Raw genomic sequence first — 26,462 nt, forward strand, 5'->3', positions numbered from 1 at the left:
ATAGATTTTTTTCTCGGTGAACAAGGCAGACGCACTGGGACACCGTCGTGCAAACGCCCAAGGACGCCAGGCCCTCCATCGATCTCGTCGTTGGAATGCCCAGCCCGTGGCGAATCTGCATCCCCGGCCGCGAAGCCGGGGGGCGGGCGGAACGGCGACCATTTTTGTTTTGCGGCCGTGCGCTCTCAGACCATCTTGACTAACAGGACCCCACGGAGGAGGCGGAGCCTATCAGAGAGCGGGGCGGGGCCACAGAGACGTGATGATTCAAATGGACGAATGAGCGCGGCGCAGCTGGCAGAAGCAGCCAATGAGCGCGCGTGTTGGGGCGGAGCGCACAAGCCCTAGTGGGCTCGGTTGTACCGCAGCTTTGGCGCATTTTCGGCTGGTTTGATTCATCCATTTTGAAGAGACGGGGGAACGGGGGGCTCGTCTGATCCAGAGACCCCGAACCAAGGAGCAGCGGAGTTTGAGGCAACAGCAGCTCGGGACTCGGCGGCCGCGGCCTCCTCGGCCGAAGTTCGGGGGGGGTGGGGCGCCGAGTGCGCGGGGTGGGGGGGGTCGTGGTCCTTGGCTTCTCGACTCGGTCCTGTGTGGACAGCGAACATGTCTCGGCCTGTCAGGTCAGTGCGGAGCCCGAGGCCTGGAGCGGGCGGTGGGGGTGGAGGGTGAGGGGCGACGAGTGGGGGCGCACACCCCGAGCCGACCCTCCCGGGCGCCCCCTCGGCCTCCTCCCTCGCGGGGCCCGCGCGCGCCCTTGGACGTAGGGGGGCCTCCCCCCCCCACGGCGCGCGGGGCCGGCGGCAGCGCGCCCGTGCGCGCGCCCTCCCCACCCCGCCGCCCTGCAGCGGGCGGGGTGTTCCCGAGCCGCCTAGGCCTAGGCCGGGGCCGGAGGGGGAGGGGTGCGGAGCCGTCGCCGCCGACGCGAGGGCGGGAGACGCCGCCGAGCGATCCCGGCCCCTGGCAACGAGCGTGGGGACACCCGGGCCCTCCGGCCAGCGCCGACTGGGGGGGCGGGGAGGGGGGGTGGGTTCCAGGAAAAGGGGGAGGGGCCGCAGCGGCGCCCGGCCCCGCCTCCCAGGCCGGGCGTGGGCGGGACCGCCTCCACCCCCCCTTCCTGGCAAAAGTGAGTCGGAGACTGAACCCTGAGAAAGGGTGGGATTCTGAGGCCTCGCCCCCTCCCCCCGATTCGCTTTTGCCTCGGAGTGGAGATGTCCTTCCCCGGGGACACGTCCCTTCCCAGGAGGTGCGGGTTCACAGCGCGACCCAAATCCCGCGCGGTTCTCGTTCCACCCTCGCCCGGCCCACACGTCTCGAGTGTCCTCTGTAAGCCCCCCTTCCTCGGGTGTCCCGAATCCCACGTGAAAGCCGCGGGCGTCGTTTCAGCCCGTGGGCCGCCCGTCTCCCTCCTCCGCGGCGCTCCGGCGGCGCGAGGGCGGGAAGGCGCCGTTGGTGAAGGGGTGTGGCCCGGGCGCGCTGCTGGAGCCCTTTTAAAGGGATGCGCTGTCGAAAATAAATGCGACTCTTCCTCGCGGAGGAGTGGCTACCTCGTGCAGTGTTTTCCGAACGGATCGAGGTTTAGACGTGCGCTGTCTTGGCGGTGGTCGCTTCCCCTTCCAGGTGGGGGTACCTGGAGTTCTCCAAAGAGCGGTTTGGGAGCTGAGAAGGGTCTGTCTGCGTGCGACTCGGGCCGGGGGTGGCGTGGAAATGACTTGCTGCAGCTCCCGGCCTGGGAACGCGGAGGGTGAAGCTTGTTTTTCCACCGTGCCCATCTCCTCCACCGTGGGCAAGGAGTCGGGACGGCGGCTCTCTGAGATGATAGGATAGGATGGATACTGCTAGTCAGTCTACCCGTGAATTCAGAACATTTTCTTTAGGATTAAAGACTGAAGGCAATATTGCAGTAAAGATTCTTTTTGGGTGGAGTTGGGGCGTGCTTGTCCTGGGGATTGAACTCGGGGCTTAAGTGCACTTACCTTTCAGCTCAAGGTTGGCACTCTGCCATCTGAGCCACACACCACATTTGCAGGAGTGTTTTTGTTTTTTGGTTTTTTTTTTTTGTGATTAGTTGGAGACAGGTTGCTTGGACTTTTATGCCCAGTTTGATTTTTTTCGAAGCACCCATCCTCATCCTCAGATCTCCACCTCCGGAGTAGCTAGAATTGCACACATGAGCCAGCTGGCCCAGCTACTAAAAATTTCTTCTATTCGGAGCTTTTGTCTTCTGGAAACAGTTACTGTGTAATAAAATTAAATCACTATTTTCTTAGCCTTAAATTTCAGATCACTTTTTCTCATTTTAGTTTTGGTGGTACTGGGGTTTGAACCTCAAGCTTCCTTAACTAACCTTAAGCTTCCTTAACTAAAAAGGCTTTTTTTTTTTCTTTTTTTAGGGGGGGGTGGTCTTGGGGCTTGAATTTTGTCATGAGTGCTGTCCCTGAGCTTTTCTGTTCAAGGTTACCACCCTACCCTTGAGCCAAGCCCCACTTCCCATTTTCTAGAGGTTAATTGGAGATGAGTCTCAGGTCCTTTTGTCCCTACGATAGATTTGGACCTCGATTCTCAACTCTCAGCCTCCAGAGTAGTTAGGATTTATAGGCGTGAGCCTCCGGGCCCAGCTAAGTAGGCTTTCTTAACATTTGAGCCATTTCTGCCAAATTTTGGTGTCTTTATTGGGATTTTCTTATTTATCAGAATGTTCCCAGATTTATACACTGGAATAGGAACAAGTTTTACTAGAAAACTTGGAAATTTTTATATCTTTGGGTGGGCATAAATATACTGAGCACTTTATTTTTTATTTTATTTTATTTTTTGTCTGTCGTGGGTCTTGAACTCGACCTAGGCGCTGTCCCTGAGCTCTTCAGCTCAAGGCTACCACCCTACCCTTGAGCCGCAGAGCCACTTCCGGGTTTCTGTGGTTAGTTAGAAGAGCCTCACTGTCTTTAGTTTCCCGGGCTGGCTTTGAACTGTGATCCTTCAATCTCAGACTCCTAAGTAGCCAGGATTACAGGCGTGAGCCACCACACCCAGTGTAGAGCACATTTTAATTAGGTTTTTTTTTTTTTTTTTTTTTTTTTTGAGTCACTAGGATTCCTGTGCTTATTTTCTTACTCAGTATGTTAGGAAACATAAACTTGCCTTACCTTTAACTAAAAGGTAAATTTCTCAGGCTTTGAATGGCGATCCTCCAATCTAACCCCTTTGAGTAACTAGGAATACAGGTGAAACTTGGCCAGCACCCAGCTATGGCTTGTTTTGTGATTACATTTTAGTGATAAAATATTTTTTTTCAAAAGAAGTCTGTGATATGACCAATAAGACAGAAATAAAGTTTGAGTTTAGTTATTTGCTAAATTTTGCATAAGAGGTCCTAGGGAAATGCTAGAGGTAAAAGTCTCATAGACTTTTGTGCCCAGGCTGACTTTGAACCTCAATCCACAGATCTCAGCTTCCTGAGTAGGATTACAGGCATGAGCCACCAGCTTGATCTTTCTCTTGGAAGCACTATATCACTCAGCCATACCTCCATGCAAATACTCTTTTTTTTTTTTTGCCTGTCTTATGGCTTGAACTCGGGGGCCTGAGCACTGTCTTTGGGTTTTCTCGAGGCTAAGAGTTCTCTCTACCACTTGAGCCACAGTACTACGTCTTCTGGCTTTTATGTATATGGTTACTGAGGAATGGAATCCAGGTCTTCATGCAAGCTAGGCAAGCACTCTAGGCCAAACTCCCGGCTACTCACTGACTTCTAAATGAAGCCTGTGATGGGCTCGTGTGCTGCAATGTAGTTGTCTCAATTTAATTAACACATTGCTTTTCTAATCTATACCACTGAGCCATCTCACCAGCTAGTTTTCTTTTTTTCCATGCAAGGTTGTTACTACACTTTAGGTTTGACAACTCAGATATTTTGAGTCTTAGATTCAGATTACTAACACAAAACAATAGTCCTGGAAGTAGAAAGGATGGGAAGTAAACTGTTCACAAGGGGACCTTGTACCATACAGTAGCATTTGTTGAGTTCAGCTTAGGACTTAACAGTTCTTGATTCCAAGCCCTGCCTGTTCTCCCACCACAGTAGTAATCATTTTGCCTTCTTGGTAAATACTAATTTTTTTTTCAGTGTAACTAAACACTAAAACTAAAAGTTGAGGCTTTTTTTTTTTTTTTTCTCCTACCCTGGAGCCAAGCCCCACTTCCCATTTTCTAGAGGTTAATTGGAGATAAGTCTCAGGTCCTTTTGTGCCCAGTCTGGCTTTGAACCTTGATCCTCAGATCTCAGCCTCGTGAGTAGCTAGAAATACAGGTGTGAGCCACTGTGTCCGCCCCCCTTTTTTCCTCTCTTTTTAGAGTGCTTGCAACCTTGTGAAGCAAAGTAAAATATTACTTATAAAACATGATTTGACCAGACCAGAATCTTGGTTTCTTAATCCAACTTGATATATTCCAGGATTTTACACAATAACAATGATCCAAGTTACTCAAATCGGTCTGTTCTTTGTAATTTAAGTGTTAAGTGTGTTTGATACCTAAAAAGTACAAAGAACCTTTCTTCTTGTCATAGAACCTCTTTTGTCATAGAGCTAGAACTGTGGGCCTGGGCACTGTCCATGACCTCTTTAGCTCAGGGCTTTGGCTCTACCACTTGAACCACAGCACCAGTTTTTGTTGGTTAATGGTCTTTTGTGCCAGGGTTGGCTTTGAACTAGGATCCTCAGATCTCAGCCACCTGAGTAGCTAGGATTATAGGCATGAGCCACCGGCCCCCTGCTTGTTCAGTACAATTTTAAAAATAAAATTTTCAGGTCTGGGAGTTTAACCTAGTGGTTGAGTGCTCACCTAACGTGCACACAACCCTGGGTTCAATTCCTCAGTACCACCTACACAGAAGCCAGATGTGGCACTGTGGCTCAAGTAGCAAAGTGCTATCCTTGAGTTAAAAGTGTCCAAGGGCAGGGGCCAGGAGTTTGAGCCTAGTGGTAGAGTGCTTGCCTAGCATACATGAAGACTTGGGTTCAATTCCTTGGTACCACAACACAAGAAAAGCCAGAAGTGGTGCTGTGATTCAAGTGGTAAGAGTTCTAGCCTTGAGAAGGTCCAAGGACAGTGCTCAGGCTCTGAGCTCAGGTCCCTGAGTTCAAGCCCCAGGACTGGCAGAAGAAAAAAAAAAAAAGAACCATATATGGAAAGAAAGACAACCAAATGTCTAGTGTGAGCCATCGGACAGCAGTATAACTGGGATGCACTTTTAAGTTTATGTATTTCCTAATTATTATCTCTGAGGGTATACTTTTCAAAGCCACGTAATAGATAATACAAGACAGTTATGTTTCAGAAAACCTCTAAACACTGAATTACACTAATGCACCGGCTCCAAAAATGTTATGTGACCAAATATTTTCTTCAGTGAAAAAAATAATTTGTTATAGTATAAAATTAACAGAAAAACCAAAGGCATTTGAAAAAAGATTCAACACCTATTGCATAACAAGGAAAATGAAGTTAAAAAGTTAAGTTTAAATTTAGTAGATTTAACCACGAAGGTTACAAATAAAGGCAAGCAAATTTTAGTATCCTAAGCCTCAATTCAGGATAAAAGTAACTCTTGGGAGAGGTTGCACTGGAACAAAAAAACAAATGGCTGGTGTTGGGAGACTGCTTCAGCCTTTTCTGGGTTTGTGTAATACAGATGTTGAATGCCCTTGAGATTGGAGTACTTTGCACTTGCAAAGCCTTTTGCAATACCCAAAGGTTTCTCCTCAGTTTCTTATTATTCACTATCAAGGAGAAAGGTAATTACAAATAAAAGTTGTTTTTTGGAGTTTATTTGTTTTTCCCAGAAACAGTATTACCACACTGTGGAATTCTGGAAAGTTGGGTTGTAGTCAGTATGTCTATAAAGGTATTATTGCTGTGCTAGTTTTATTTTATAATCCCTACCTAAAAAGATAATTGTGACTTAATTACTCTAGATTCAGAAGTAGCTGAAGGAGACCTTACCAAGGAGACTTCTCATTTTGTGCACACTATAAAGAAACCTTGTAAATAATGAAGAACTACTTTGGTCATACAGGGTACCTTTGTTTCATTGTGAAAAATCTATTTTGATTCTAGGAAGTGGAACTGATTGTAGTAGAAAAGATGAATGTCACAGGTCGGTGGCTCACGCCTGTAATCCTAGCTGCTCAGGAAGCTGAGATCTGAGGATCAAGGTTCAAAGCCAGCCTGGGCACAAAAGGACCTGAGACTCTAATCTCTAGAAGACAGAAAGTGGGGCCTGGCTCAAGGGTATGGTGGTAGCCTTGAGCTAAAGAGCTTAGGGACAGCGCCCAGGCCAAGTTCAAGCCCAGTGACCCACCCCCAAGAGGGGGGTGGGAGGAGTGTCATGATTATGGATCTTTGAAATACCTTATATTGAAAAAACCACTGGCTGCCGAAGATGCTTCAGCTAAGCAATATCTTAAGCCTATGTATACTTGTTCAGTTTTTTGAACAAGAGGTCTTTAGGAGAGGTTTCTTTTGCAGTTAGTTTAGGTTGATTGACCTGTAGAATCTTTTATCTGGTAAGATAAGACAGCCTAGCCAGGTGTTGTGGCTCATGCCTAGAATACAACTACTCAGAAGGCTCAGATCTGAGGATCAAAGTTTGAATCCAGCCCAGGCAGGAAAATCTAAGATTCTACCAAAAAAAAAAAAAAAAAAAAGCCAGAAGTGGGAACTGTGGATCTAGTTGTAGATTACTAGCTTTCAGGGACAGTGCCCAGGCCCTGAATTCAAGTTTGAGGACCACCATCAAAAAAGGAAAAAAGTTCAAACCCCAGTGCTGGCACAAACAAACAAAAAAAAAAGAAGACTCAAGAGAATTAAAACTTTGACTAGAGTTGTATCCATAAAAATGAAATATTGTGCCATAGCCTTGAGCTTTGTGGGGCTTGAACTCTGGATCTGGGCACTGTCCCTGAGCTCTTCAGCTCAAGGCTAGTGTTCTACCATTTGAGACACAGGGCTACTTCTGATTTTCTGGTGGTTAATTGGAGATTAGAGTCTTACAGACTTTCGTGTCCCAGCTGGCTTTGAACTGTGATCCTCAGATCTCACCCTTCTGAGTAGCCTGGATTACTGATGTAAATGGTGCCTGACTTAATATTGTAGCTTCCCCCCCCCCCCATTCTTGGGGCTTGAACTCAGGGCCTGGGCACTGTCCTTGGGCTTTCCTCAAGACTAGCACTCTACCACATGAGCCACAGTACCACTTGGTTTTTCTATGTATGTGTACCAAGGAATCGAATACCAGTCTTTGTGCACGCTAGGCAAGCACTCTACTACTAGGCCAAACTCCCGGCCCAAATATTGTAACTTTTTGTCAGAAGAGTCTAAGTCATTTGACACAGAACTACTTCTAGGGGTAACTCCAGAGTGTTGGGTGGGAATTGCTGGCTACCACATTCTATATCTATCTTGCCTGCTACCTTCCAGGTGACACAAGATTCTAGATCTACTTTGCAGCCAGGACTTGATCTCTGCTCCTTGAACACACAGTCCTGTGCTTACAGCTTCTAAATACTGATGTACTGGTCTGCATTTACCTTAGTTGTCCCCTTTCTCCAAAGTCCTAGAATTTTATTTGTTAGGTGAAATATCTTCTACTATATGTTTTTCCCTTGTGATATAGGCCTAATGTGGTTGGGCTACAGGTTTTGACTCTGGTGATTGCTCTAGATGATTTGAAAGATCCTTACAGTCCCAGCTGAAATAAAGTTTTTTGTTTTTTGGGGTTTTTTTGCCAGTGTGGGGGTGGGCGTGGGAGAGGCCATGGGGCTTGAACTCTGGGCCTTGGCGCTGTCCCTGAGCTCTTCAGCTCAAGGCTACTGCCCTACCCCTGGAGCCACAGCCCCTGTTCCCATTTTCTAATGATGAATTGGAGATAAGAGTCTCACGGTCTTTTGTGCCCTGGCTGGCTTTGAACCACAATCCTCAGATCAGCCTCCTGAGTAGTTAGGATTACAGGCGTGAGCCACCTTGCCCAGCTGAATTAAATTTTTGGTGGTCATAGGGCTTGAACTCAGCCTGGGCACTGTCCCTGAGCTCTTCACTTCAAGGCTACCACCCTACCCCTGAGACACAGCACCACTTCCAATTTTCTGGTGGTTAATTGGAGATAAGAGTCTCATGTTATTTAGTACCCGGGCTGGCTTTGAACCATTATCCTCAGATCTCAGCATCCTGAGTAGTTAGGATTACAGGGATGAGCCACCAGCACCTGGCTAGATTAGACATTTTTAGACTAAGCTTCCCATAAATCTCAGAGCATGAACAAAATTATAAATGTGGGGCTGAGAGCATGGTCTAGTGGTAAGAGTGCTTGCCTGGAATGCACGAAGCCCTGGGTTAGATTCCTTGATTACCACATACATAGAAAAAGCCAGAAGTGGTGCTGTGGCTCAAGTAGTAGAGCGCTAGTCTTGAGAAAATCCAAGCACAGTGCCCAGTCCCTGAGTTCAAGCCCCAGGACTGGCAAAAAAAAAAAAAAATGAGTTCTGTGCCAGAATGTTATCTGTATGGCCTCCAGTAGGATTCTCATGAGTGCAGTCTTCACTGTGTTGTGTATATTCCTGTCAGCATTCTGGTTCTAAGTGCCTTGCCAGAATCATCCATTAGACTCTACTTACTAACACTCCACATTTTTTTCTAGTCTTCTCCCAACTTCAAACCTTCCCACAAGCTAGTTGGAAAAGGTTCTGAACCACATGGTTGGATATAGTCACAGAAACAACCCCAATTTTCTTTAATGTTTTAGCCTTTTTTTTTTAAATCTTTATCATTACAAGATACCTGAGATGAACAAGAACAATTTAAGGGAGAAGGGATTTATTTTGGCTCATGGTTTCAGAACTTTTAGTTCTTGGTCATCTAGCTTCTTTGTGAGCTGGAGTCAAAGCTGAATGAAACTTGATTGCACTTGATGGACCTGAAGGAGATGGGAGGAATCAAGGAAAAGGTAAACATGAGCGACAAGGCCCCACCCCCTAGTTTCCACCACCTCCCAATAATGCTGTCAAATTGGGAATCTATCACTGGATTAATTATTGGTGTTAGAATCCACATTATCCACCCATTTTCCCCCAAACCCTATGAACTGGCAGCCAAGCCTTTTAACACCTTAGCCTTTTGGTAAAACACTTCATGTGCAAACCATAACAGTAATCTACATAGAATGTCCACAGTTCTCTTTGGGAGCCAGGATTTTAAAATACACTAAAGTGCTATGTAATTTCTGAGGTTAAAAACAGTAAATTCACTATGGATGAGACTTTGTCAGTTCATTAAATGTCTGAATACATTAGTAAAGTGGATATGTTTCATATTAATGATCTTTTCCACCTTGATCTGTTGCAGATGCCCTGTCCCATTAGCACACCAAGAACCAAGAATTCAGTGATCTTAATGGGGAAGAAAGAAATCTTGGTCTCTGGATACTCGCTTTCAGTCTGAGATACAGTAGATTTTAAGAGAAGGGTTAATGGCTGGGAACTGTCTTAGTGTTAGAGTGCTTACCTAGCATGCATGAAGCCCTGGGTTCAATCCCTCAGTACCACATCAACAGGAAAGGCTGAAAGTGGTGCTGTGGCTCAAGTGGTAGCGTCTCCAGGCCCTCAGTTCAAGCTCCAGGACTGGCAGGGGAAAAAAAGAAAGAAAAGGATTAAGAGATTTGACAGGAAGTGATATTTTTATTTGAATGAGAATAATATGAGCAGCTGTCCAGTATAAGTCAGTGGGGAGAAAGTGATAAGAAACCACAAACTTGGAGCTGGGAGTTTGGCCTAGTGGTAGAGTGCTTGCCTAGCATGCACTGGGTTCAATTCCTTGGTACCACAAATATAGAAAAATAGTGGTGCTGTGGCTCAAGTGTTAAAGCTCTAGCCTTGAGAGAGCCCAAGGACTGGCAAAAAAAAAAAGAGAGAGAGAGGAGAAAATAAAGAAACCACAAACTTGGAGGAATTACATACAGGCTTTTTCAGTTACTTGGTTATTAAGTATCAATAGATTAGCTCAGGTTTTGAGATTAGATAACAGAAAATTAAGTTTCTAACAAAATCCTCAAATTTGACCCCAAGAGCAAACAGTTCAGAAAATACCTGTCAGCTGGGCATGGTGGCTCACACCTGTAATCCTAGCTACTCAGGAGGCTGAGATCAGAGGATCGTAGTTCAAAGCCACCCTGGGCACTAAAAAGTTAATGAGACTTTTATCTCCAGTTAATCGCCAGAAAACCGGAAGTGGTGCTGTGGTTCAAGTGAGAGGGCTGTTGTCTTGAGCTGAAGAGCTCAGGGACAGCACCCAGGCCCAGAGTTCAAGACCTATGACACACACTCCTTCCCCCCCACCTCAAAAACAGCAACAAAAATAACACAACCTTAAAAAGCAAGTGGAGCTGTGGCTCAAAGTGGTATAGCTCTATCCTTGAGCAAAAGAGTTCAGAGACAGGTCTAGGAACATGGCTTAGTGGTAGAGTGCTTGCCTAGCATGCATGAAGCCCTGGATTTGAGTCCTCAGTACCACATAAACAGAAAAGGCCAGAAGTTGTGCTGTGGTTCAAGTGGTAGCTTGCTAGCTTTGAGCAAAAGAAGCTCAGGGATAGGTCTTGAGTTCAAGACCCAGGACTGGCAAAAACAATAATTCTTAGTTTATGCCATTCTTCATAGATGAGCTTTGCCATTCTAATAGTCCTTTATATAGTTTGTAAGGATACACACCTTAATACCTGGCATCTAGAAGTTGAACAATTTCACTTGTATTGGGGATTAAGATTTAAATTGCTTTCTTTTGAGACAGGTTGTAGCTTACTGATAGAGTTCCTGCCAAGCAAATGCAAGATTATTGTCCCTAGCATCATAAAATAGTTAAATCTACCTATTCTCAGTGTTTTATAGGTTTGTTACACTTTGTGGGGGGGGGGCTTGAACTCTGGGCCTGAATGCTGTCCCTGAGCTCTTCACCTCAAGGCTACCGCCCTATCCCTTGAGCCACAGCCCCACTTCCCCTTTTCTAGTGGTTAATTGGAGATAAGAGTCACACGGACTTTAGTGCCCAGGCTTGCAAGCCGAGATCCACAGATCTCAGCCTCCTGAGTAGAAGTAGTTAGGATTACAGGCGTGAAACGCTGCTCCCAGCTTTTTCGTTTTCTTTTTCTTTTTTTTTTTTTTTTTTTTTTTTTTAAACACCAGTTCTGGGGCTTGAACTCAGGGCCTTGGACTCTGTCCTGTCCTTAAGTTATCTCAAAGGTGGTGCTCTACCACTTCAGCCACAACACTACTTCTGGCTTTTTTCTCTGGTTGTATGTGGTACCAAGGAATCCAACCCAAGGCGTCATGCATACTACTAGGCTAGCACTCTACCATTAGGCCACACTCCCAGTTCAAGACTTGTTACACTTTAAGGCCAGGCATGGTGATCCTTATACAGGAGGACCAGCTTAGGCTACATCTTAAGACTGTCTCTCAAAAGCTCGCTGTTGGCTGGGCATGGTGGCTCATGCCTGTAATCTTAGCTGCTCTGGAGGCTGAAATCTGAGGATCACAGTTCTAAGCCAGCCCTAGCGCTAAAGACTGTGAGACTCTTATCTTCAGTTAACAATTAGAAAACCAGAAGTAGCTCTGTGGCTTAAGAGTAAGTCAGTAACCTTGAGCTGAAGAGCTCCCGGACAGCACCCAGGCCCACAGTCCAAGACCCACAACTAAAAAAAAATAAAAGCTAGCTGTGTATGTGTGAGTGTAAGTCTTGAGCTGGCTTTGAACCTCAATCCTCAGGTCTTACCCTCATGAGTAAGCTTGAACCACTGGTGCCCAGATTGCTGATTGGTTTTGTTGTTGTTGTTGTTGTTGTTGTTGTTTTTGAGATAATGTATTGCTTGAAGTGTGCTAACTGTAGTACAGTCCTTTTTTTAATGTTTCCCACTGTAGTGGGAATGGCAGGCATGTGTCACCACATCCATCCTTTTCTGTTGAGACAGGATGTCATAAACTTTTTGTCTGGGTTGACCTCAAACTGATGGTCTTAAGTATATAGTTCGGTAGTGTTTAAGTTCATGTGTATTGCTGTACAACACTCCCAAACTTTTTATTTTTGTATAACTGAACTGTCCATTAAACAACTCCCCATGCCTTCTAGCCCTTGGAACTACCATTCTGCTTTCTTAATCGTAAATTTCACTACTCTGTGGGTAAGATTAGTAAATCTTTTGTTTCTCCAGTACTGGGATTAGAACTTGGTGCCTGATGTTTGTTATACAGTTTTTCTACCACTTGAGGCACCCCCATGAGCAAATAGCCATATTTTGTAGCTCCCTTAATAATGTGGAATATTTGGTAATATAAACTCATCATGTTAAAATAATGATTATTGAAGAAAATAGAAGGCAGTTGGGCGCAGTGGCTCATGCCTATAATCCTAGCTACTCAGGAGGCTGAGATCTGAGGATCAAGGTTCAAACCCGGGCACAGAAGGACCTGAGACTCTGATCTCCAATTAACATCTAGAAAATGGGAAGTGGGGCTTGGCTCCAGGATTGGGTAGTAGTCTTGAGCTGAAGAGCTGAAGAGCTCAGGGATAGCACTCAGGCCGAGTTGAAGGAAGGAAGGAAGGAAGGAAATAGAAGGCAAAGTTCCCTAGAATTTTCTTCCTCTTTCTAGAGTTGAGGGTATGATCATTCTTTTCTTTATGTGAAAACCTCAAGAATGTTTTCAGATTTCACTCTATACCCATATTAACCCATATTAAGGCAAATGAGGGATCAGTGCTTCCATTCTGACTCTGTACCTTGAAGTGGTTGGTGCCCAAGTGTCTGTTGGTGTTGTTGGTTATGGGGCTTAAACTCTGGGCCTGAACAGCTTAAGGCTACTGCCCTATCCTTTCAGCCACAGTGCCACTTTGGGGTTTTCTGATGGCTAATTGAAGATGAGTCTCATGGACTTTCGTTCCCAGGCTGGCTTTGAACTGTGATCCTCAGATTTCAGCCTCCTGAGTAGCTCGGTGTGAGCCTCCTGTGCCTGCTTGGCTGCTTTTCTTTCTTTCTTTCTTTCACCAGTCCTGGGGGCTTGAACTCAAGGCCTAAGCACTGTCCTTGGGCTTTCTCTAGGCTAAAGCTCTACCACTTGAGAGCCATAGCACCACTTCCAGCTTTTTTTCTATGTATGTGGTATGGAGGGATTGAACCCAGGTCTCCGTGCATGCTAGGCAAGCACTCTACCACTAGGCCAAACTCCTGGCCCACTGGCTGCTTTTCTTAAGTGTAGTGAGTAACAGTTTACATTATATCCATTTAGGTCTGCAGTTGCAGTGCATGTTACTTAAGACTCCTTTGCAAGCTAGTTAGAAAATTAAGGTTAGTTTGAGGTGTTAAAAGGTGAGTTAACTTATAGGAAGTGCTTACTGTTTCATAGGTATACAAATCTGTGAAGCTTTTACATTTTTTCAAACTATATGCCTTTATGAGTGGGGGAGAGTATAACCAGTGTGTATTGAGTATAGACTAGAGTGTGTGATCTCCTGCCAAAGTGTTGAGATTAGAGATGGACATCATCATACCTTACTAGACACTTTAATAAAAAGCATTGGACTAGATGAGTTCAAATTTTTCTTCCTCTTCTTTGTATTCATAATGTGTTAACCATAATTTTTTGTGCTTTATAATGTAATGTAAGAACTGCTTTTGCCTTTAGAAACAACTCAGGGGTAATTTTATATACAAGTGTTTGTATATAGCAGTAAGAGTAAAATAGCATTTTAGTTTGGGGCTTTTAAATATGGGCTTTGTTTTTGTCAGCCCTGGGGCTTGCTTGAACTCAGGACCTGAGCACTGTCCTTGGGCTTTCTTTTGTCTTTTCCATGTATGTGGTACTGTGGACTTGAACCCAGGTCTTCATGCATGCTAGGAAAGCACTCTACCACTAGGCCAAACTCCTGGCCCCTTATATATGTTTCTATGAAGGTTATATGTGCATTTTGCTATTTTATGTATGTGTGGCCAAACTCCTGGCCCCTTGTATATGTTTCTATGAAGGTTATATGTGCATTTTGCTATTTTATGTATGTGGGTTTTAGGCAATGGACTTAGGGAGAAGAATGTCATTACTGAGTGAACATTATAAGTACAGTTTGAAATCCTTTTCAATTAAGCTGTACTTGTAATATTATAAAGTATAAAGAGCTATTGTAATTCTTACAAAATAAAAATGTGACTGGGTGCCAGTGGCTCATGCCTGTAATCAATCTTAGCTACTCAGGATGCTGAGACCTGAGGATCAAGGTTTGTAGCCTGGGCACAAAAGTAAGTAAAATATGTTCTGCTATCTTTGAAGTTTTATATTTTTGTGATCTTAATTGTAGTTTCTTTCTACAGAAATAGGAAGGTCGTTGATTATTCACAGTTTCAGGAATCTGATGATGCAGGTAAGGTTTGTGATTTCAACAAATTGTATATAATGGAGAAAGTACATATATATATATATACATATAAAATCATGCTTTAGAAATAAGTCTTATTATCTTTGTCAGACAGAACAAATGTTAACCTTGCCTGGGTTTTAGCTTTTTCTCTCCCTTTTTTGGACAGTCCTGGCCAATAAGCCACATTCCCAGCTAGCTTTTTCTTAGAAATCATTAATTTCTTACTTTTACCTAGATTTAGAGTCCAAAAGTTAGATGTCTAAGCCGGGCTACTCAGTAAGCTGAGATCAGAAGCTAGCCAAACTTGTGAGGTTCTTATCTCCAATTAATCACTAGAAAATGGAAGTGGCTCCCAGGGTAGGGTGGTGACCTTGAGCAGAAGAACTTCAAGACAATGCCCAGGCCCAGGGGTAGGGCCAAATCCTTGTGCTGAAGAGCTTAGGAACAGCTGAGGCCCGATTTCAAGCCCCATAATCCACTAAGAAAAAAAACAAAACACTTAGATGTCTTAAATTTTGGTTTTTTTTTTTTTTTGCTGGTCCTGGGGCTTGAACTCAGGACTTAGGCATTGTCCATGAGCCTCACTATACTCAAGGCTAGCACTCTACCACTTGAGCCATAGTGCCACTTCCAGCTTTTTCTGTTACGTGGTACTGAGAAATCGAACTCTGAGTTTCATGCATGCTAAGTAAGCATTCTACCACTTAGCCACATTCTTAGCCATCTAGCTGGCTTTAAACTGGGATCCTCAGGTCTCAGTCTCCTGAGTAGCTAGGATTAGAGGTGTGAACCACCAGTGCCCAGCTGCTGTCTTTTATTTTTTACTTTTTTTTTTTTTTTTTTTTTGTGGTTGTGATGGGACTTGAACTCTGGGCCTGGGCACTGTCCCTGAGCTCTTCTGCTCAATGCTAGCACCCTGCCCCTTGAGCCACAGTCCTACTTCATGTTTTCTAGTGGTAAATTGGAGATGAGTTCCTCATTCTTTGTGCATGTGTGCCTGTTGGCCTGTATGTGTGTGTGTGTGTGTTTTTTTGTCAGGGTAATATATAGAGGGCACCGTGCCCTGCTTTTTTTTTTTTTTTTTTTTTTTTTTTTCTTACCTAATTTTGCCTTATAAAGATAATATGTGCCCTTTGGAAACATTTTGAAAATGCATAAAGATATACAGAAGAGAAATGAAATATAATAGTACTTCCAAATTAAATGCTTGCTCTATACACACTAGGAATTATTTTAGGTGTTTATTTCATAATTCCTTAGAATATAGGATTATCCTTGTTACACAGATAAAGAGGCAGAGTTAAGTCCCATAGTTGAGCTGTAATTAATTTTACACTTTTTAACATAGCTTTTTAATATTTTTGTGTGTATATAAAGTACGAAGAGATACATAGTTTAGTCTGGTTTTTTTTTTTTTAATTACTATGCTTTTCTTACTTTGTAAGTTAATTTATTAACTTATTGTGAGCTCTCTTCAGCCCCACCAGCTAGCCAGCATATATGGGCACATATGTAGTAGCTCTTGAACTAGTCTATGTGTATAGCATCATCAGGGACAACTACCTCTAACACAGGAACAGTGAATGTGTAGTTCAGCTCACCTGTTAAAGGTGTAGTTGAGGCTGGGAGTTTAGCCTAGTGGTAGAGTGCTTGCCTAGCATGCACAAAGATCTGGGTTTAATTCCTCGGTATTATATACGTAGAAAAAAGCCAGAAATGGTGCTGTGGCTCAAGTGGCAGAGCTCTATCCTTGAGAAAGCCCAAGGACAGTGCCCAGGCCCTGAGTTCAAGGCCCAGGACTGGCCAAAAAATCAATAAGAAAGTGTAATTGGGGGACTGGGAACGTGGTCAGGCTCAGAGTCATTGCCCAGGCCCTGAGTTCAAGCCCCAGGATTCAAAAAAAAAAGAAAAAAAACCACAGTGTATCTGAGGTCTTACTATAGAGTTTTAGGTTCTGTCCCTGTCTTTCTCACTTCTGTACAATTCCTATTAATGGTTATGGTATTCCATATCAAATTTATAATGGGCCCAATAATTTAATAATTACTAAAGCTCCAAACTGGGGTTGGGAATGGAGCCTAGTGGTAGAGTGCTTGTGTAGCATACCAGAAGCCCTGGGTTCGATTCCTTGGTTCCACATACATATAAAAAAGCCAGAAGTGGTGCTGAGGCTCAAGTGGTAGAGCTCTGGCCTTGAGAAAGTCCAAGGACAGTGCTCAGGCCCTGAGCTCAAGCCCAGGACTGGCAAAAGAAAAAGAAAGAAAGGTGAGCCGGGTGTAGTGGCTCCTGTCTGTAATCCTAGCTCCTTAGGAAGCTGAGATTTGAGGCTCGCAGTTCAAAGCCAGCTTGGGCACTGAAGTCTGTAAGACTCTTATCTCCAATTAACCACTAGAAAACAGAAGTGGCGCTGTGGCTCCAGGGGTAGGGTGGTAGTCTTGAGCTGAAGAGCTCAGGGACAGTGCCCATGCCCAGAGTTCAAGCCCCATGGTCAACCAAAATAAAACATTTGGGAACTTATACACTGTTCACCATTTGAATACCATGAAAGATAATTAATGTAAATATAGTGGTGATTTGAACATGTAAAATCATAATAATGATGAATTAAATTTGAAAAATTATCTTTTCAGATGAAGATTATGGAAGAGATTCCGGCCCTCCTGCTAAGAAAATTCGATCATCTCCTCGAGAAGCTAAAAATAAGAGACGATCTGGAAAGAATTCACAGGAAGATAGGTAGGAGGCATTATTTTTCATTCCTGCTTGCTCTCACCAGCCTATAGAGATGCCCAGCAATCTGTCATCTCTATAATTTTCATGAATTTTGGGGAAATACTTGCTATCTATTTGATATTTTGCCTATTTTATATTGGTCTGTACTTCTGTGACTACAGGCAAGTAAAGATATGAGGCTTACGTGGATTCAGCCTTGAATCCTAGGTGTGATCTCCAAGAATGCCTTTTGTGCTGCCTCACAGGTCTGACTTAAGCAGGGGGTTTTAAGTTGGTAATTTGTTACCTAAAGTTAGTATTGCTCCTTTGTTGTAGTGATAACAAAAAGGAAGTGATTTCTGTTGTTCCATTATAAATCTCTACTAACACAACAAAAGGAGTTTGGCCTAGTGATAGAGTGCTAGCCTAGCATGCACAAAGACCCGGGTTCGATTCCTTGGTACCACATACTTAGAAAAAGTCAGAAGTGGTGCTGAGGCTCAAAAGCTTATTTTGTAATCTCATAATCAGTTCTTTATTTAAATAGGTAGTCAGTTAGATGGCTTTGGGCTATAATCCTAGCTACTCAGGAGGCTGAGATCTGAGGGTCACAGTTGGAAGCCTGCCCAGGCAGTAAATTGCTTGCTTGCTTGCTTTTTTTTCGCTAGTCCTGGGCTTGAGCTTAGGAACTGATCACTGTCCTTGGACTTTCTCAAGGCTAGAGCTCTACCACTTGAGCCTCAGCACCACTTTGGGCTTTTTCTGTGTATGTGGTGTAATGCCTAGATTTGAGGTCCCCAAAGACCACCAAGGAGCCAAATCCAGTGTAAGCGCATGAGAGTTTTCTATTGCAAGCTTGAGCCTGGACTCACAACCATCACCGACGCAGCGGATCAGAGTTGATAGCCCGGACTCCTTTGTTCCCTGGGTTTTTATAACCCACTGACCATATATGGCCACTAGTTGACCATATACAGGGGCCAGTAGGATTGTAACATTCATACAGGTCTGCACAATCTTGTTATATCACCGTGGTGACCACAAATCCTAACCTGTTTTTGAACAACCCTATCTTTTTCTACCTGACTTGGTGTCAGCAGTCTTGGAGGGCAAGCAACTGCAGCAGGAAGGAGGTGAACTGCCCAGTTTCTTGCCTTTTGTTCCTGGGTTATCTGGAGTTTACAGTTCACAGCTTGTTTGGGAACTTCCTGAGTTAATTGAGTTTCTGTGGGGTCTGGGTTAGTTTTAGGTCACATACTTAATTGTCTTTGGGAACTAGAGATGCCTACAGAGGATGGGAGAGGGGTCTTACAGGAGGTTTTAGGGGAGGGGCTGGTAGAACAGTGCTTGTCTTGAGCAAAAAAAGCTCAGGGACAGAGCCCAGTCCCTGAATTCAAGCACCAGAACTTCTACGTCAAAAGGAATAATAATAATAATAATAATAATAATAATAATAATAATAATAATAATAATAATAAATAAAAAACAATCTAATCATTTTAGTACTTTATTTTTCCTTAGGTGTTTTTTTTTAATTGAGTTCTTTCCTTCCTTTCTTTCCTCTCTTTATTCTTTTAGTCTTTTTTCGTTATTCTCTATCCTTCTCTATTTCTTTGCCTCCTTTTCTTCTTTCCATCATTTTTTCTCTCTTTTTCTTTCTTTTGTGCTGAAGATGAAATTATATACTTTGTGCACTTGGCAAGCATGCAGCCTCATTGAAATATATCCCCCAATCTTTCTTTCTTTCTTTTTTTTTTTGTTGTTGTTGGCCATGGAGTTGTACTGGGCCTGGACGCTGTCCCTGAGCTCTTCAGCCCAAGGCTACCGCCCTACCCCTGGGCCTGGGTATTGTCCCTTGAGCCCAGCCCCATTTCCCAGTTTTCTAGAAGTTAATTGAAGATAAGAGTCTCAGATCCTTTTGTGTCTGAGCTGGCTTTGAACCTTGATCCTCAGATCTCAGCCTCCTGAGTAGCTAGGATTACAGGCTTGAGCCACTGCCGCCTGCCCGATCCTCCTTTCTTGTAGCTTACTATAAAATGCATTCACACGCGTGGCAATTTAACTGTAATTACTTGTAATAAAGTACAATGAGACCAGGATAATGTAACTTTTGCTATGTTCTTTCTTCCCTTCTTTCTTTTTTTCTTTTCCTTTTTTTTTCCTCTTTTTTTCTTTTTTGTTTTTTTTTACCTGTCCTGGGGCTTGAACTCAAGGCCGGGACACTGTCTGTGGGCAGTTTTTGCTTAAGGGTAGCGCTCTGCCACTTGAGTCATAGCACCACTTCCAGCTTTTTCTATGTATGTGGTACTGAGGAATTAACCCAGGGCTTTGTGCATGCTAAGCCAAGCACTGTACCATTAGGCCAAACTCTTGGCTCTGATTATTTTTTTCTTATATGAACCAAGCTAAGCCTTGACAGACTTTTTTTGGGGGGGGAGGGAGGGAGTGGTGGTAGAGTCAGTCATAGGACTTGAACTCTGAGCCTGGGCACTTTCCTGAGCTCTTCAGCTACAAGGCTAGTGCTCTACCCCTATGAGCCACAGTGCCACTTCCTTGACAAACCTTTTTTCCTTTGGGTCTTTGGAAGTACTTTTTTTCCCATAATAGATAAAGTTTGTTCATCCATATCTTGTAAAATGGGGACATATTAAAACTCAGTTCTTTCTTCCCTGTTGGAACATTTCATATATAAAAGAGGTGTTTTTCAATGTTCTTCTCAGGTCAGAAGTAAAAATCTAGTTAGGCTTCAGTGATTTTAAGTGTTCACTTTTTCTTTCTTATCTTATAGTGAGGACTCAGAAGAAAAAGATGTGAAAACCAAGAAGGATGACTCTCATTCAGCAGGTAGGAAACTACTTTTAATGTAATAAATACAAATTTATTTGTATATTCATTGGACATTTTAACAAGCGATTTTGAATGCCAGTTGTTATTACAGATAATAGTTTTACGAAAGTATTTATTTCCTTAGAGAACTAAAGTGGCTAAAGTGCTTTTCTGCCCTGGTGGCTTATTGCAAATACACATTCTGAGTCCTGCCCCTAGTTTCTGATTTAGTAGGCCTATCTTTAACATATCTCTGTGAGCAAATATAATGTTCAGTTCTGATGAGTTGACTTACTGATGCTATTTATTAATTTATTTTTATTTTTTTTTGTTAGCCCTGGGGCCTAAATTCAGGGCATTGGCATTGTCCTCAGGCTTTCTCAAGGCTAGAGCATTACCTGGTAACATGAGCCACAGCACCACTTCCGGCTTTTTCTATGTATATGGTACCAGGGAATAGAACCTGGGTCTTCATGCATGCTAGGCAAGCACTGTAGCACTAGGCCACATTTCCAGCCTCTGATCTTATTTATTTATTTATATCGGTCATGGGGCTGGGCGCTGTACTTGAGCTTTTCAGCCCAAGGCTAGTGCTCTACCACTTGAGCCACATTACCACTTCTGGTTTTCTGGTGGTTAATTGGACATGAGTCTCACAGACTTTCATGCCTAGGCTGGCTTTGAACCATGATCCTCAGATCCTAGCTTCCTGAGTAGCTAGGATTGCATACATGAGCCACTGGTGCCTGGCTTGTTATTTCATTTAAATTTAGCTCTTAAGAATTAAAAGTTTTAAATGGTAACTCTTTGTATAAGATAACAACAATGAAATGGAATTGAAAGTTTTATTCCTTATTTTTCTTAGGAATTTCTGACTTGTATGCCCCTGGATCTTCCCAGCGATGATACTGTTTCAGCTGAACTTACTCCACTAAGCTGTTTTTTTCCCTTGCTATTTCAGAGTAGATTTGGCTGTTGACCCTCAAGAAATTTATTTGATGGGTGCTGGTGGCCCACACCATCACAGACTTTTTCTTACTTTGGTTTGCTTCAATGATCCTCAGGTATCAGCCTCCTGAGTAACTGAAATTGACTGTAGGTATGAACCACTGGCACCTAGTATTGTGTTTACTTTTCCAGGCAGCAGTCTCTAAGAAAATTCTTTGGTCATTGTACCATAATAACTTTTCTATTGCAGAGGACAGTGAAGATGAAAAAGAAGATCATAAAAATGTGCGCCAGCAACGACAGGCAGCATCTAAAGCAGCTTCTAAACAGAGAGAGATGCTCATGGAAGATGTTGGCAGTGAGGAGGAGCCAGAGGAAGAAGATGAGGCGCCATTCCAGGAGAGTACGTGAAGTTCTTTGGTTCTTTATGACTGTAGTTTCTGGATTACTTTGGCATGTCCTACGACGCTTAATGTTATACCTAGTCCCTTAAACTAGGGAGACATTCTGTTAAAAGAGGTAACTGGGGCTGGGAATGTGGCTGAGTGGTAGAGTGCATGCCTAATGTTCATGTAGCCCTGGGTAGTTCTATTCCTTCTCCAAATAAACAGAAAAGGCCAGAAGTGGTGCTGTGGCTCAAGTGGTAGAGCACTAGTTTTGAGCACAGAGAGGCTCAGGGACAGAATCCAGGCCCCAACTTCAAGCCCTAGCATCAGCCAAAAAAAAAAGGTAACTGTATTGATAACTATTAAAGTACTCAGATGTCCCCCATTCGTAATGATTGCACTCTACTTAAAGATATGTGTTTAAGAGCTGGGTGTGGTGGCTCATGCCTGTAATCCTAGTTACTTAGGTGGCTGAGATCTGAGGATCAAGGTTCAAAGCCAGCCCAGGCACAAAAGGACCTGAGACTTTTTATCTCCAATTAACCTCTAGAAACTGGGAAGTGGGACTTGGCTCAAAGGTAAGGAGGTAGCCTTGAGATAAAAAGCTCAGGGACACTACCCAGGCCCAGTGGTGACAGGGTGGTACGGTGGTAGCCTTGAGCTGAGAGCTCAGGGACAGCGCCCTGGCGAGTTCAAACCCCATGACCCACCGTGTTTAAACACTAATAAATAAGTTCTCAGAGTTAAGTTAAAATGGATGTGTGACTGAGACTGATTTGTATGAGTTGATAGAATTTAATTGTTCTACTAGTTACCCAGATTATATGACATGTGTCTTGTTTTATGAGTCATTTTCTTGATTCATACACTCAAAGTTAGATCTAAAGTAACAGGTTGGATGGGTTTCATGTCCATGATCCTCAACCAGCTTCTGTCAGAAGAAAATGATATAACTGCCAAAGTCATTTAGATATTTAATGTTCTCTCTTCCTCTCTCTCTCTCTCTCTCTCTTTTTTTTTTTGCCAGTCCTGGGCTTGAGCTCAGGGCCTGAGCACTGTCCTTGGACTTTCTCAAGGCTAGAGCTCTACCACTTGAGCCTCAGCACCACTTCTGGCTTTTTTCTATGTATGTGGTACCAAGGAATCGAACCTGGGTCTTCGTGCATGCTAGGCAAGCACTCTACCACTAGGCCAAACTCCCAGCCCCTCTCTCTTTTTTTTTTGTTATTGTTTGTTTTGCTTTGTCTTTGGGGACAGCATCTATCTCATGTTGCTCAGACTGACCTCAGATTCATAATAATCTTAGCCTCCCAAGTGCTGAGATTATAGGCATGTACCACCACATCTTACCTGATTTCAGAGTTTTTTGTGTGTGTGCCACCACATCTTACCTGATTTCAGGGTTTTTTGTGTGTTTTTTGTTTGTTTGTTTGTTTGTTTTAGAGTTTTTTTGGTTGTTGTTTTGGTTTGGTTTTTTTTTTTTTATGTGGGGGCGGGGGCAGGTCATGGGGATTGAGCTTGGTCTGGGAGCTGTCCCCCAACTCTTCAGCTCAAGGCTAACTCCCCGCCCTTGAGCCAAGCCCTACTTTTGTTTTCTAGAGGTTAATTGGAGATAGAGACTCAGGTCCTTTTGTGCCCTGTCTGGCTTTGAACCTCAGATCTTAGCCTCCTGAGTAGCTAGGATTACAGGTGTGGGCTACCATGCCCGGCCTGATTTCAGGGTTTTTTTTTTTTTTTTTTTTTAACTGTATTTTTGTTTTGCCATACTGGGGATTGAACCTAGGACACTGCACTTGCTAGGCAAGTGCTTTGTCATTAAGTTACATCCCAGCCCATGATTTCAGTTTTTATTGAGATTGTCTTGATTCTTTTCCATTTTGGCCAACTCTTGTTTTTTGTTTTTTGTTTGCCAGTCTTAGACTTGGACTCAGGGTCTGGGCACTGTCTGTGAGCTTGCTCAAGGGTAGCATTCTACCACTTGAGACACAGCTTCTAGCTTTTTCTGTATGTGTAGTACCAAGGAATCAAGCCCAGGGCTTTGTCCATGCTAGGCAAGCCACTAGGCCATACTCCAGGCCCCTTGGCAAACTCTTGAATAAGTCCATCATGATCTTTTCTGTTAGGTACATGCTAAATGCATCTTTACAATGGGGCCAGTGACAATTCTATTCAACTTGGTAGACTGATCTTTTCTGTTAGGTACATGCTAAATGCATTTTTACAATGGGACCAGTGACAATTCCATCCAAATTGGTAGACTGACCAGCTACACATAGAAAATCTGGTGGTGGTCAATTCCCAAATTGCATCCTGTAGGCATTGTTTGCACTCTCCTTTGTTCATTGGAAGGATTTGTACATTAAGTAGGACGTTGAAATTCTTCTTTCCTCTCAGAAGATTCCGGCAGTGATGAAGATTTTCTAATGGAAGATGATGATGATAGTGACTATGGCAGTTCAAAAAAGAAAAACAAAAAGATGGTTAAGAAGTCCAAACCTGAGAGAAAAGAAAAGAAAATGCCCAAACCCAGGCTAAAGGCTACAGGTGAGCTCTGTAGAAGTGAAACCAAGTCACTCCTTTTCACATCTTTCAGAGCCAGTATTTTCTGCACAAAAATTCATTAGCCTTCAGTATTTGCCTGACAATTTAATAAGAGTACAAAAAATCGGAAAAGATCTTATCTTCTCCCTCTAGGGCATCTTGTATTTATTTATTTTTGTTTGTTTATTTCCTTATCAAGAATTTATTGTAGGGAGAAAGAGAAAAAAGAGACATTTCTTTTTGTTTTTTTTTGCTTGAACTCAGGGCCTGTGTGCTGTCTTGAGCTTTCTTAAGGATAGCCTTGAGCCACAGCACCACTTCCAGCTTTTTCTGTCTAAGTGGTACCAAGGAATCAAACTGAATACATGCTAGGCAAGAACTCTACCAGTAGGCCACACTACTGGCCAGTGGCATTTCTTGTCCTGCAAGTGAAAGATCCAAAATGACACTTTTAGCCAGGAGCCAGTGACTTATACCTGAAATCCTAGCTACTTGGAAGACTGAGGTCTGATAATGATGGTTCAAAACTGTACCAGGCAAGACTCTTACCTTCAGTTAACTACCAGAAATAGAAGTGGCACTGTGGCTCAAAGTGGTAGAGTATATATACCCTCAAGCAAAAAGGAGCTCAGGGACAGCACTCAGAGCAGGGCCTGAGTTCAAGCCCCATGGCAGAAAGAAGAGAAAATTAAATTTAGGGCCAGGCGAGGTGGCTCATGCCTGTAATCCTAGCTACTCAGGAGGCTGAGATCTGAGGATTGTAGCTCAAAGCCAGCCAGGGCACTGAAGTCCGTGAGACTCTTATCTCCAATTAACCACCAGAAAAAACAGAAGGGAACTGTGACTCAGTGGGGTAGGGTGATAGCCTTGAGCTGAAGAACTCAGGGACAACGCCCAGGCCCAGAGTTCAAGTCCCACAATCCACCAAAAAAAAAAAAAAAAAGAAAATTAAACTTACCCAGATGTGGTAGTGTTCACCTACATAATCCTTACACTTGGTAAGCAAACAGGAGAAAGGAGGATTCCTGGCCAGCCTAACCACTACCCCATCTCCTACTCCCTCAAAAAAGATAAGAAAAGAAAAGCTAGATGAGGATAGGTTTAACATTGAAACTCAGTATAAATGTGTGCCGTTTTTCTGTAAGCTTAAATTTTCAAATGATTGAGCACTACTATAGCATACTGAAGTAATTTTATCATGACCCATTTAAAAACTGAGATACTAAGCCAAGTGCCAATGGCTCACGCCTGTAATCCTAGCTACTTCAGAAAGCTGAGAGCTGAGAATCTCAGTTCAATGCCTTAAGCTGCAGAGCTCAGGGACGGTGGGTGCCCAGGCCCCGAGTTCAGGCCCTACGACTTATTAAAAAACAAACAAACAAACAACTGAGATACTTGTTTACTTTGCTCTCCTTTATAAAAAGTAAGTGGAGGGCTGGGAATGTGGCTCAGTGGCAGAGTATTTGCCTAGCTTGTATGAAGCCCTGGGTTCAAGTCCTCAATATCACATAAACAAAAAAAAAATGGAAGTGGCACTGTTGCTCAAGTACTAAAGTGCTAGCCTTGAGCAAAAGAAGCTCAGGGACAGTTCCTACCTAGACCCCAAGTTCCAGCCCCAGGCCTGACCCCAAAAAAAAAGTAAGTTGGGGTGATGTTTTCGGGATGGTGCTGTTTGTAAGATAATGTTCTTACAGATATTTATTTATTTGTTTGTTTGTTTATTTATTTTTGGTCATTTGTGGGGCTTGGGCATTGTCCCTGAGCTCTTCAGCTCAGGCTGCTGCCCTAACCTTTGAGTCACAGAACCATTTCTGGTTTTCTGGGGTTAATTGTAAATAAGAGTCTCATGGACTTTTTAGGAATTTTTTTAGTGCCCGAGCCAGCTTTAAACTGCCATCCTTAGATCTCAGCCTCCTGAGTAGCTAGGATTTCAGACATGAGCCACTGTGCCCAGCACTAAATATTCTTTTTTTTTTTTTTTTTTTTTTTTGCCAGTCCTGGGCTTGAGCTCAGGGCCTGAGCACTGTCCTTGGACTTTCTCAAGGCTAGAGCTCTACCACTTGAGCCTCAGCACCACTTCCGGCTTTTTTCTATGTATGTGGTACCAAGGAATCGAACCCAGGTCTTTGTGCATGCTAGGCAAACACTTTAACCACTAGGCCAAACTCCTGGCCCGTTACTAAATATTCTTGTTGCATTCCTTTTTTAATTTGTGTCTTCTTTTTAGTGACACCTAGTCCAGTGAAAGGCAAAGGAAAAGTGGGTCGCCCCACAGCCTCCAAGGCATCAAAGGATAAGACTCCTTCTCCCAAAGAGGATGACGAGGAGCCAGAAAGCCCTGAAGAAAAGAAGACCTCTGCGAGCCCTGCTCCCGAGAAATCAGGAGATGAAGGGTCTGAAGATGAAGCCCAATCTGGGGAGGATTAAAAATGGTTAAATGTGGGGAGAGATTTTATTAAAAAAAGAAAAAAGAAAAAAAGAGGGTAAAAAGGAGAACCTACTTAAGATTGAATATTGTTCGTGGTTTTGGCTATGGCTTGACTTTAACGGGGCTTTCAGTGCTTTTTCCCATGTGTTGAATAACTTCTCTCACCATTGTAT

General features: G+C 43.5%; 1 protein-coding gene across 2 annotated transcripts; it reads left to right on the top strand.

Moving 5' to 3' along the window:
• The first annotated feature begins 517 nt into the window (after positions 1 to 517).
• Positions 518 to 26,462, top strand: Nucks1 (nuclear casein kinase and cyclin dependent kinase substrate 1). Of its 2 annotated transcripts, none has more exons than XM_090341332.1 (7): positions 518 to 623; positions 14,402 to 14,451; positions 17,079 to 17,184; positions 19,949 to 20,004; positions 21,185 to 21,337; positions 23,715 to 23,864; positions 26,089 to 26,462. In XM_090341332.1, exons 1-7 carry the CDS (start codon positions 607 to 609, stop codon positions 26,286 to 26,288), a joined length of 732 nt encoding a protein of 243 aa, XP_090197458.1. In that variant the 5' UTR covers positions 518 to 606; the 3' UTR covers positions 26,289 to 26,462. The 2 variants fall into 2 exon arrangements, with proteins under 2 accessions (XP_090197458.1, XP_090197459.1); XM_090341333.1 differs by having other exon boundaries at positions 23,718 to 23,864.

This window comes from Megascapheus bottae, chromosome 10, assembly GCF_031878675.1.
Source record: "Megascapheus bottae isolate mThoBot1 chromosome 10, mThoBot2.hap1, whole genome shotgun sequence".
Classification (NCBI taxonomy): Eukaryota; Metazoa; Chordata; class Mammalia; order Rodentia; family Geomyidae; genus Megascapheus; species Megascapheus bottae.

Coding starts and splice junctions, on each gene's coding strand:
- Nucks1 (XM_090341332.1), top strand. Junction 14,452..17,078: donor TCAGGAATCTGATGATGCAG/GTAAGGTTTGTG, acceptor TTATCTTTTCAG/ATGAAGATTATGGAAGAGAT. Junction 23,865..26,088: donor ACCCAGGCTAAAGGCTACAG/GTGAGCTCTGTA, acceptor TCTTCTTTTTAG/TGACACCTAGTCCAGTGAAA.